General features: G+C 34.8%; 1 protein-coding gene across 4 annotated transcripts in view; it reads right to left on the reverse strand.

Moving 5' to 3' along the window:
- The window catches only part of LOC124540582 (ankyrin-3-like), a 146,525-nt gene that overhangs the window by 57,625 nt on the left and 75,109 nt on the right, over window positions 1–13,791 (reverse strand). For all 4 annotated transcript variants that reach the window (XR_006967148.1, XR_006967149.1, XM_047118269.1 and 1 more), the window contains exons 16-17: window positions 11,810–11,903; window positions 11,127–11,232 (exon numbers count right to left, since the gene is read on the reverse strand). Coding sequence is in view for 2 of the 4 variants with exons in the window: in XM_047118269.1 (XP_046974225.1) it covers window positions 11,127–11,232; window positions 11,810–11,903 (200 nt within the window). In the remaining 2 variants the exon portion in view is untranslated. The remainder of the gene's footprint in view (window positions 1–11,126; window positions 11,233–11,809; window positions 11,904–13,791) is intronic.

The raw sequence follows: 13,791 nt of genomic DNA on the forward strand, positions 1-13,791 counted from the left end.
ACTGCTGGATCATGGGAATATGGCGTTTGAACATGACCTTGAATATGCTCTATCAAAATGGTCGTGCACATTCGAGATGTTTCTTAAAGAACGTACGTATTCCTATGGTATACGAAATAATACTCACAATTTCTATAGTTCTTATAAATATATCAAAACCTCCCCGTCACTGCCTCTCCCCTTCCCACTGCAACGTTATTATTAAGAGATCAAGAATCAAGATAAACGTTTAAACGTTATCTATTAAATAATAATTGCTTTATAATGTATGGCGTTTGCTGACATGGCGGAAAAAATATAATCTATGTATATTACATGATCATTATACGTCACATAAGATTATAACAACGCATAACTTAAACTATATAGAGACTTGAAATTTAGAGACCTTCAGCGCTGAGGGCGCTGCAAAATTTCAATATCCAATTAGCAAGTTAATTAAAACGTTTTCTTTATTTGCTTGTCCTTACATTTAAACGCTTTACTCAAAGTAGACTTTTATTATTACTAGTACCCTTTTAAAGTCGGGATAGTTAGCTAGTACATATATCATATAAAACAATACGTTGAATGAAATACCTTTGCCGAACAGAAATTCCAATTAGCGTGGGTATAAAATTAAAGTATTGCTTCATAAAAGCATTAAGATTCACAAGCGTTTTTTTTATCATTTCCAAGTGTAAAACAGATGATTTTCGTTACGATATTCGTAAACAAAACCATGACATTTCAGAACACGTTTCTGACACATAGGAAGTATCTAGCGACGAGTAAATATATATATCGCTCTTTGTATATTCCATTAATATTAACATATGTTCGTTTCACTTTCCAGAGAATGATTTTCTCACCGTTTATTCCCATAAAACAATGGCACAATAGTCGAGCGCAAGCCATGGCTAATATTGTCACGAATTAGTTGTTATGCGTGTGATTTTTAACCGACTGCGGTATAAAACGAGGATAATGCAAGTCTACTGTTGTATAATCTTATTACCCGTTTTACCGAATGAACCTTACAATCTATAATAATAGTATAAATGTGCAAGTAACCCTGTCTGTCCCTCTTTCACGACCAAACCGCTGAACCGAATTTGATGAAATTTGGTATGAAGCAAACTTGAACTGTAAGGTAGGACATAGGCTACTTTTTTGTCTAACACGTGACAACCAACAGTGACAACTTGTAAGTGCTTCTTTCATTTTAGGAATAATGGACAACATTTTAAAATCAAATCAGTACCTACGCAGTGGAGCTTTGAAACTTATAACCACCTAATTTACTCCGGTTTCAAACCATAAGCGCACTAAATTTCATCTAAATCGGTTCATCTTGATTAGAGTTAATTTCGCATTAATAATAATAGTATAGATTTGATTAATTATGGAAATTATAATGATTGGATGACAATCCAGAATAACTAGAATATACGATCAGACACAGGATCAACTGTCTTGCTTTTTGCTACCCCGCAAATGCGAGTAAAAACACCCACTGCCTAAATCAGCGTAGGATGACTTTTGGGCAGACGAAACTCAATATCTTTTCAGCCTGGAATTTGAACCTAGAACTATAAAACACGCTATAACGACCTTTTCGATCAACGGAATTTTAATTAACAATATAATTATATTAACAATTTGTCTCATAAGTAACAAATAGCAATTATAGTAAATAAACATTCATTATTAATTATCAATTAATAAGAACACGTTACTCATTCAATCAATTGCAACTAATCAACCTTTGAACATATCAGCGTATCGATTGATTAAAGCCGAAGTATTTCTTATTAATTGGGATATATGAATACCTATGACTATCTCTGTTATATACCTACACATATATATGACGCGTCCTTGTCTCAGTATCATCATTATATAGTATGAAACAAAGTCGCTTACCGCTGCGTGTCTCTATGTATGCTTAGATCTTTAAAATTACGGAAAGGATTTTGTTGCATTTTTTTTAAATAAATAGGTTGATTCGAGAAGAAGGTTTTTGTACATAACACATCTATAATATAGTAAAAAAAAAAACAAGAAAAATATCTGTAGTATATTTCGTATCATTGTACCCGTACGAAGCCTGGGACCTGCCCAGGCTTCGTACGGGTACAATAGCTAGTGAATAACAAAAAGCAATATTTGCCGCAGTCTGCTTAGATCTTTTCGATACGAATTTTAAAGTGGTTAAAATTAAAACATTGATTCAAGAGGAAGGTTTATATGTGTAATACATGCAAATTATTATAGAAAAAAAATCGAGGTTTTTATTTCTCCCTGGCCAGTAAACAAACAATATTTTTTTCTTTTCATGTTTGTCCTTCAACTCAAACTTTTATAGATATTTTATATACCTGTGTGAAACCAAGACGGGTATTTATGACATATGTACACATGTAGTGAACTATGACTAGAAAATATTTTATTTCATATTACAATATTTTTTATTATGAATTGATAAAGACATATTTTGCCTATATCCATTTAGTCATCAGATACCCTCCAAACAGCAGTTCTCAATATTCTCTCGTACCTGTTTGAAGTGCGAGTGAGCCAGTGTAACAACACACATGGGACATAATATCTTAGTACCCAAGGTTGATGGCGCATTGACGATTTCAAGAATGATTAATATTTTTTATAGCGACATTGTCTATGGCAGTGGTGCTTACTTACTCGTCGCCTAAAAAGTAATCCTTGGTCTCATTGGAAATAGCAGTTATGAAATCAGTTTGAGGTTTTATATATACGATGATAAATATATTCTTGGCTAAGACAAATCGGCAAATAAGATCGTAGGTTGAGGTCGTGAGCTAGTATTTAGGTTATCACTGCTAGTCATTCGAATGAAAAACGTTTTGTAACACAAGATATAGCAAAACAGAATAAAAGAGTTAATTTGAAAAACGAACGTCAAAAATTCAAAATAAGAACGTTTAGGATTTATATACGTGGTCATAGTACCGTATGATTAAGACTCACCCGAACGGAAAAACGGTTACATCCAGGGTCCAGTACACCCGAACGTAATTACACTAAAGTTATACGGGATAAATATCGTTGTAGATGTTTACAGATCGGCTCCACGAATACGTCTGCTTCGAACTGTGCTAGTCTATGACATCTATTGTGTATAGATTAGATAATGACTTGGATCGGAGATGCATGGAAATGCGACAGATGCTGGTCTACAATTAGAGTGACCACATGTTTCGAAACATATCTTTTATGAATGACTAGTCTTTTATGTGCAATTGTCATTCATACGAACGAACGAACGAATGTAGACAATGTTTTTGAAGTCATTACATGAAAACCTCGTGATTGTGTACAATTTTATATGAGACCGAATCTGGCACGCAAGAATAAGACGAATGAAGTGTTAATTAGAACTAAGTATACGCGCTCGCTGTCGTTATCGATTTCCGAAGTTTTTCATACAAAACGAAGAAATTTTCATAACCGTATATTGAAGAGAATCTCCAAACTGTTTCGCGCGTTTGTTCTTAATACGCCTTAGTGATTTACTTTCCAACTTAGAAATAAATAAAACGCGAATAAAATCAAAAAAGCGTTTTTTGATTGTCTAAAATAAGGCGCCTCATACATACGATTAAGAAGGAGATATAACATCACCTGAGGACCTCACTTCAATACAATGAACTACAAATTATTCAAATTGCTCGTCGTTTTCGTGTAAATGATGAGCATGTACAGTAAATAGATTCTTGTCCAACATAATATGGAAAAGTTTTATTTCGTGTTGTATTAGTAACACCAAAAGTGTGCGAAAAAATGCATTAAAATCGATTGAATGAATATGTTTTAAAATCAACTGCAAGAACCGAGATGGCACAGGGGTTACAAGACATCGATCTGAGTCGAAGATTGTAGGTTCAAAACAGGAACTATTAAATTTTCATATGCTTCATTTTAGTTAACAAATAACCTTGTGCTTAGTAAACAAGGAAAATATGGTCAAATTGTTGAACTTGTATGTTTTAACGGATGATAAATATTGGATCAGAACACGGTTTAAATTACAAGGAAAATGCTTGAAAAGTGTGTTAGTAATGTCAAGAACAAAATATTTTTTATTAACAAATAACATCTTTGACCTTGAATTTTATACCTTTTGGTATTCATTATGGATTTATGAAAAAATAGCGATAAGGGTATGGGAACTAAAATTGGATATACTTAAGTAAAGTAACAGCCCGTAAATTTCCCACTGCTGGGCTAAATGGGAGAGGCCTCTCATTAAGGGAGAGGGTTTGGAACATATTCTACTACGGTGTTACAATGCGGGTTGGTGGATGGCACATGTGGCAGAATGTCAATGAAATTTGACAGATGCAGGTTTCTTCACGATGTTTTCCTTCACCGCCTAGCACGAGATGAATTTTAAACACAAATTAAGCACATATACATAGTGGTGCTTGCCTGGGTTTGTACACGAAATCATCGATTAAGATGCACGCGTTCTAACCACTGGGGCATTTCAGCTCTTGGATATAACTAAATTAAATAATCGCACATCATAAATTAATAAATCATAAAAAATATTAGATAGGATAGAAAAACATTTAGCAAATCGTATGGAATTAACAAATCTAAGGCTTGATATCTTTATACCCATCGGAATAGACAAGACTCAAAGATCAATGGTACACTCAATACTTTTTCCATTTAAATTATAATTTTAACTGTATTTGAAAACTATGTCAAGATACAGCGGAAATGCATTGTAGTATGCAGGTTTCTATAAATAGTTTATTATTCACAATAACTTAACTTATCTAAACGTTTATGTTCAGGATCTTAGCGTTAATTTTTTTTTTTTTATATATTCTACCGCCAAATAACAGTACTTAGTATTGTTGTGTTCCGGTTTGAAGGGCGAGTGAGCCAGTGTAACTACAGGCACACGGGACATAACATCTTAGTTCCCAAGGTTGGTGGCACATTGACGATGTAAGGAATAGTTAATATTTCTTACAGCGTCATTGTCTATGGGTGATAGTGACCACTTACCATCAGGTGGCCTATATGCTCGTCCGTCAAACTATACCATAAAAAAAATCGAACGTCAAGAAGATAACTACATACAAACAAGATTATTATTCTTTGATTTGCATACAGGATAAATAATCTAATTGTATTTAATGACACATGTAACATAATTGTCGGAAAAGAGCAACAACTGGGTGACTCGCAAGTTCTACTGTATAGTATTTACATCCCAACCGGTTTAAACTATAATGACGATTCAAAATTACTACAACAACGCAAGTTCATACATAAGTATATTTTGATATTATTTGATAAAGACGTAGACTCATGCAATATTCTACGTCCAACTACAACAACTGCCTGTAAATTCCCACTGCTAAAAGCCTCCTCTCCCTTTGAGAAGAAGGTTTGGAACATATTTTACCACGCTGTTCCAATGCGGGTTGGTGGAATGCACAGGCATGGCAGAATTTCAATAAAATTTGTCACATGCAGGTTTCCTCACGATGTTTTCCTTCACCGCTGAAGACGAGATGAATTATAAAGACAAATTAAGCACATGAAACAGCGGTGCTTGCCTGGGTTTGAACCCGCAATCATCGGTTAAGATGCACGCGTTCTAACCACTGGGCCATCTCGTCTCAATCAATTCTACGTCCAAACGTGATGATTTATAACGTGATGATAGTTCCCAAGGTTAGTGGCGCATTGGTAATGTAAGGAATTGTTAATATTTCTTAAAGAGCTAATATCTATAGCGATATCTACCACATACCAACAGGTGACCCATGAACCTACTTAGATCATATATATTACTATTAAAGTTGCACAGCAGTGTGACGCAATTAATAGACCTATGACTCAGCTCAATGTTTAGGATGCTTCACGCTGGTGTTCTGACGCAGCCATAGACATTACGACCTTAAGACTTTTAGAATTCCTCCAAGCTTCTATTAAAATTATATTTCAAATGAAGAATATATTTCGATTACTCATTTATCTCTCATGATTAATCTTATAACATAATTTCGTGATAATCTATACTATCTGTTTTAATATTATAAATGTGAACGCATCTCTTTCTGTCTGTCTGTGTCTGTCGCTCTTTAACTACCGAACCAACGAACTGAATTTTATAAAATTTGGTATGCAGCAAACACGAACTCGGGACCTCGGAGTGGTGTACCAATGAAAACCGGTGTAAACACCACCCGACCACGGATGTCGTCTAAATAATAGAAGATTCAAATTCAAAATCTGACATTGTAAGTATCTACGTTAAAATTTAAACATCACGACACGATTTTCGTAGAGACAATAAAAAAACAAACAGCGTTTCAGTGACATCGTATTCGTAAGTAATTGACATGATTAAAAATCGTAGTCAGCTGCAATATCTGCGTATCGAAGTTACATATGGTGTTTACAATAGGTAAAGAATGAATAATTCATCACTCCATTACGGTCGGTGGGCCATTCAATTGATTTGCGTACAATATGGACATAGAATGCTATTTGCGTTTGTATTTTTATAGTGTATAAGGCTTTCTATAGTCTAAGTGGGTCAAAGTTGAATGAATTACTTTTAATGAATAATCATTGCAACTATTTACTTTACTAGCTAGACACTATTTGATACTTTTTTAATTTACTTTGAAGGCAAATATCAAGACTTACTTATGGATAAGTAATACTTGAAAACTCAACAACAACTTTATTCAATGTACGTACACTTTCTTATTGATGGTCAAATTAAACCATGGTATGGTTAAACCTTGTGTATATGCAGTATAAACTTCGTTACGTTACGTGGTTCTTATATTTTTTGGGTTAGCCCCAATGGATAGTTTGATAATTGTATATGGTATTTTTTCTTGTTATATTTGTCTATACAGAAATGTTGTCTGTATCTTTTTTATGTTTTTGTTTTTTAGCTAGATTTCATTAACGTTTTAGGGGGTTGCTAGAACAAAAACTAGCTACAAAATGACTCTTAGAATTTATTATCCTTCATACCAATTTAAAGGTCAGTGGTTAGGCCGTGTAAGAGCGACAAACAGACAAACTTACTGTCGCATTTATAATATTTTTTGTAAGATTTTTTTTGGTGAGTGCGTTTTCGTAATGTTACATAACAAACCTTTTGACATAATCAATTAATTAATCATAACTTTTAAAATAGATCACCAATTTTAAGCTTACATTTATTTATTTAAAATTATAATTTGTTTTATAATAAAACCTTAATTTCGTAAGTCAGATATCTGCAACGTTATTATTATATAAAATGTTTTTCGAGTGATTTATAGAACGAGTCGTATGTATTAGAATTACAAATGGCGAACAAGTTGTACTGAGAGGTCGATTTAATCTTGCGAAATACATGAATAATAACATAAAAAACAAATATATATGAAGCCAATGAATTATCTATGATTATGTTTCATAGATACAGAAACGCTTTCTACTTATATTTTACCACCACGCTATTCCAATGCGGTTTGATGGAATACACACTTGGTAGAAATTCTATGAAATTAGACACATGCAGGTTTCGTCAAGCTGTTTTCCTTCACCGCCGAGCATGAGATGAATTGTAAAGACAAATTAAGCGTACGAATATTCAGTGGTGCTTGCCTGCGTTTGAACCCGTAATCATCGGTTAAGATGCACGCGTTCAAACCCCTGGGCCATCTCGGCTCATAGCTGTACGGCTCGACTAGCCGTTAGACAAAAGATCGTTATAAGAATTATTTCATACATATTCGCTAAGAATTAAACCCAAAACAGTTGGCGAACAGCTTTTAAACGTCCTACACCTAACAGAAGGAATCTTATACGTCAAGTAGTTCTTGAAATGATGGACAAAAGCCCACAAATGTATGCACAGTAAGGTTTCAGTAATTTAAATCCGACAAAATTACTTTAATACATATCCTGATTTCCTTACAAATTACTTTTTTATAAGGACATTTTTTCTGTAGTTTCAGGAGCTCTCGGAAATCTCATTGGTGCACGATAATTGAAAACAAAAAAGACCCTTAAGATTACTAAGAATGCTTTAACGAGTAACAGAAAGTGTAAGTTGTTAAGCATTCGTAACACATTCGGTTTAGAACGATGTACAAAAGGGCATTGTAGTCTCGTACTAGGGGTTTCTTGTAGCGATGAGGATAATGCAAATACCCTATTAAAGTAATATTTCTTTTACAATATATGTATGATAAGTGGTCACCATCATATAGCCCATATCAGCAAATATACATAGAAGCCGGAAGTAATTTTAATCATTCCTTGTTCATCCACACATACAAATTCATTCTCCCTTCAAAACGGAACAGCAACATTAAGTGCTTGGTTAGTGGTTGAATATATGAGAACCGAGATGGCCAGCGGTTTGAACGCGTGCATCTTAACCGATGATTGCGGGTTGAAACCCAGGCAAGCATCGCTGAATATTCATGTGCTTAATTTGTTTTTATAATTCATCTCGTGCTCGGCGGTGAAGGAAAACATCGTGAGGAAACCTGCATATGTCTAATTTCATAGAAATTCTGCCACATGTGTATAATATGGATATGTTTCGAACCCTCTCCTGAAAGGTAGAGGAGGCTTTGACCCAGCAGTGGGAAATTTACAGGCTGATGTTGTTGTTGTATGATGAGCGGTATATACTTGCTAAGACGTTCTTACACAAAGCTCATCACCAACTAAATATTAGTATAGGTAATACTTAACAAATATCTAAGCGTGTATTATGTATATGTATGTGTGTGTTTTAGTGTTAATGTGTTTGAGTTGTGGACTTGTATTCGATTTATGAATACACGAATATACTTTATTTCTAAGATTTGTTTTATTTCAAATCCACTCATATACGAGTAGTCAAAAGTAAACATGAATCAGTAAAACGTCAAGAACCGTTAACGAGGATTAAATAACGAAAATCTTCAATAATAGGCTCACGAATATGATAGTATAGTAAATTCATAGCGACGGTGCTATGATACTGTTTAGGTAGATTTCGTTCAGGGGAGTTTGAACTTTATATCAAAACCGTAATGAGTACAATTGTTTGATATTACTGCATCTTTAAAGAGAATGCTTTGTGGTCCGCATTTTGCTTGTTGGCAATTGTCCAGTTTCCAATTTATGCACGGTTGGCGGATATCATTAAATTTAGTAGCGCTGTGAGCAGATTTAGATCAAAGTTTGCGTGCGCGTGCGCAACCTTTAGACGTACTTGTTTTTTATTCGTCGGAATATACAATTTCATCGAAACTATAGCTAGTACCTTTGAAAAATACTTTGACAAACTTTTTGTTTTAAATCACAGTGAAGTAAATAAAGTATGGGTCAAACAACAATTTAAACCGGTTCCGCCCAACTAGGTACGCTGAAATTTTGCATACAGTTTTGGTGCTGGACAATAATATACTTAATATACAATTTGTTTTAGTAAATATGTTAAATAAAGACTTGTTTTAAAATGATTACATCAAGGATTTTTCCGAGGAAAAAATACTTCCATGCGCGATGCACTGTTTATAAAAAAAAAAAAAAATTGTAAAAATATTTTATAAAGTAAATACGTGTGATTTGTCTCACGATTACTTACAATTCTACAATTTCAAAAATATTATATAAAGGAAATAGCCGGAATCACCAGAACTTTGTGATTCTGATTTCGGTCAGTCTATAATAATTAATCAATATTATAAATCATTTCTTCAGGCACAGATATTATCACAAACCTTCAGAACTAAGATGTTAAATCCCATGAGCCTGTTACTTATGTCCCCTGTGCCTGTAGTTACACTGGCTCAACCTTCAAACCCGAACAAAACAATACTAAGTATTAATCTTAAGACGTAGAGGTAGCTGATGTCTGCCCCTCACCTCAATAATAAGAACTCCTTGTGATGTCATAGGGTTTCATAGCAGCTAATCTCATGAAAAATGTTTCGATTGCAACGACCGCGAGCTTGTCTATCCGCTCGACTAACACTCATCCTATTAGAAGGCAAGTCGTGCGTAATCGGCTCGGGAAACATAAAACGTCCGTATTATTTTTACTATTTGTTATGACATCGAATGAATACATAGATATACTTTATTGCACATCATTTTGTCTGTGCTATGAACACGTGTCTGTCTGAACTAACTCGACAAAACGACACACGACCTTATTTTTACAGTCTATCACGAAACACAGGTCACGTGACTAGAGAAATTAAAATATTTTTTTATTCAAGAAGGCTCATAACGGCACTCTTTTATAGTAATGTTATAGTGTTGTATTAAATGTGAAGTTTTCACCGTTTCGAAAAGTAGATTCTAGAATAACCGGCAAAAAACTTAGTAGTTAATTTTAATTTCAGAGTATGTTAATAAAGTAAAATAATTATAATTAACAAACACTCTTATTAACATTAATTTAGTACTTTAGGTTTCCTCATGATATTTTTTTACCGGCGAGCACGAGATGAATAATGACCAGAAGCACATGAAAATTCAGTGGTGCGTGCCATCACTGGACCATCTCGGCTCAAATAGTACGTATTAATTATTTAATTATAAAAATTATTTTATTTTATTTATTAATAAAGCAATTAAATATATTAGACCCTTAGTACAGGGCAACCTAGTTTGGGCTCCTGTCTATGTATATGTACTTATTATTAAGATACGTTTAAACTGTAATGTGGGAGAGAATAAATAAATTATTATTATTAGTATTACTATTATTCATAGTCAATTAATACGTCTTAACATATTTCAATACGACCACGAGGTATTGGTGTGGTGATAACACCACACATTCACTATTAGCCTTGAGCATGGATGTGGATGGATATAGAGGTAGAGGACGACCAAGGAAACGATGGATGGATTGTGTGAAAGAGGATATGGCTAGAAAGAATGTTACTTGTGAGATGACGTCTGACAGAGAAGTATGGAAGGAGAAGACATGCCGTGCCGACCCCAAATAAAATTGGGATAAGGGCAGGAGAATGATGATATGATTTTTGTATCTGTTGTATTTGCGAGTGTCACCACTTGTCAAAGTTTTAAATTAAGAATCAGAATGTCAGTGCAGCACTCACCGTCGCCGACGGCCTGGCTGAGCGTGTTCTCGGTGAGCGGGCGCAGCGCCTCCACGGCGCTGATGTAGCCCAGCCGGTCCGCCAGCGCGCACGCCGTCTGCCCGCTCTGCGGGGGGGGGGGTAAGTGTTACAATATCACCTCTCTGAGGGGGGGGGGGGGAGTGTTACAGTATCACCGCTCTGAGGGGGGGGAGTGTTATAGGGGCACCTCTCCAGACATAGAAAGATCTTATCTCCATACGAGAAAGATCGTATATAATCGAATTTGGTGTACTTATTGACATTTTTAATGCAATACGACAAAAGTGAACTTTCAAATTTTTTTCATGTAGAGACACTTCAAAAAGAAAGTGTTTTATAAATGTTACTACTAGTTCATGCCCTTGGCTTCACAGGCGTGAGACAGGGTTGTAGGTATAAAATTAGCATTTTCTTGGGTATTTGTTACTAAGCATCATAATAAATTTAATCAAATGCGGTTCAGTGGTTTAACTGTGAAAGCGTAACAAACAGACAGACCGACAACCAGAGTTACTATCGCATTTATAATATTAGTATAGTACTCTAAAGCTATCCTAACTCTGAAGCAAACAATTAAAATTATATGACTAAAATTGTACACTTAGAAAGAAAAAGCATTTCATAACGAAAATAAATTAATATTTAGTTAGTATAATATTTACCGCAGATAAAGCGTTCGGATCGGCGTTGCTTTTCAGTAGAAGCTGTATGATGAGAGTGTGTCCTTGTTGAGCGGCTTGGTGCAGAGGCGTAAACCTGTCGAACGAATTCGTGTCAAATTTTATTCAAATAGCCTCTTAGGACCTCTATTAAATGTATTAAAATATTCATTTAGAACACAAATTAATTGGAACATAAATTCGTTAGATATCGCAATAACTAAAAAATTATAGTATTTTTCTTAAAATAAAATAGAGAAATACTAATGAGGCGAGATGGCCCAGTGGTTAGAACACGTGCATCTTAACCGATGATTGCGGGTTCAAACCCAGGCATGCTTGCTTGCCGCTGATTCATGTGCTTAATTTGTCTTTATAATTCATCTCGTGCTCAGCGGTGAAGGAAAACATCGTGAGGAAACCTGCATGTGACAAATTTCATAAAAATTCTGCCACATGTGTATTCCACCAACCCGCATTGGAGCATCGTGGTGGAATATGTTCCAAACCTTCTCCTCAAAGGGAGAGGAGGCCTTTAGCCCAGCAGTAGGAATTTACAGGCTGTTGTTGTTGTATATTAAAATAATAATAAATCTTATGTAACAAGCACATGCATGTGTATCAAAATCAAAACATACTTTAATCAAGGAGGCTATTACAAGCACATTTGAATCGTCATTTAACAATTATATTAAGTGGAGCTACCACCGGTTCGGAATTTAGATTCTACCAAGAAGAATCGTCTAGAAACTCAGCAGGTACTCTTTAACTCAGCAGTTACTCTTTTGAATATACGGAACATACGTGCATATGTCTTTACTTAGTGGCAGGGCTTTGTTCACACATTCATCAGATGTTCTCGGTAAACAGCCCTACTGTACTCTGTATTGCTGTGTTCCAGCTTGAAGGGTAAGTACGCCACTGTAACTATAGGCACAAGGGACATAAAATTCACAAGGTTGATTGCGCATTGGTAATTTATGTCATGGTTGATATATTTCTTACATTGCCAATATAATGTTGTAGTTAACCACTTACCATCAGGTGACACATTTGTCCATCCGCCAATCTCTTGTAACAATTGCGTCAGACACATTTCATTTCGAAAATAAATCACGTTACTTTCAAAATCTCTCTTGAAATTTGACTCCGAATATTTTCATCACTTTGTTTTTCAAGATAATAATAATTAACTTTTTTTTAGTAAGATTTATAGTACCACTATTGAAGAAATGAATTAAATGTTGATAAAATTGCCTAATAATCTACGTAATAATGACATTATCAGGACGCGCGTCACAAGCGACTTTCCTCAATATAGCGACTCTATTTATAGATAAAGTAATTAAAAACAAAATCGATTAATCCATTAAGCGATTAAAGCGCTAAACGTGCGAGGTGTTTCTTACAATCACAGCGCACTATTTATTGTTAAAGCCTCAAATGCTTGAAAACCATAAGAAGCCATAGTTCGTGCAAGCCGACACGTTCGTAGGAATATGAGACGACCGAATTAAGCACATATTGTTTATTCGGATAGAGTAGCGCGAACTTGTGTCAGGATGAAGGGAGCCAATTAGCACCTTCCTCGGAGGTTTATTTTATTAATTAGCTACGATAATTCGAAGTGTGACACATGTTACCACAGCTAAGGGTATTATTTTTATACAATAGTTTATTTTTTTCTTTAAATAAATTTAAAATCATTATAATAATTTCATACTATTTATTTATAGAAGTTTCGATCGATGTAATAAAGTAGCTTAACCGATTTTTTATGTGCCTCATAAGTGTCTATAAATACATATCGTGCGATGATCGGATACATGGTGAGGAAACCTGAATGTGAGTACATTTATCCACCTTGAAGCTTCTTGGAATAAGCTCGAAATACGTCGAGGAGGCTTTAGACGTAACAGTTAGGCGGATTGACGAATGGGTCACCGGTTGACCACCGTTAGACATGAACGCTGGAAGTAATAAAT

This window comes from Vanessa cardui, chromosome 25 (genome assembly GCF_905220365.1).
Source record: "Vanessa cardui chromosome 25, ilVanCard2.1, whole genome shotgun sequence".
Classification (NCBI taxonomy): domain Eukaryota; kingdom Metazoa; phylum Arthropoda; class Insecta; order Lepidoptera; family Nymphalidae; genus Vanessa; species Vanessa cardui.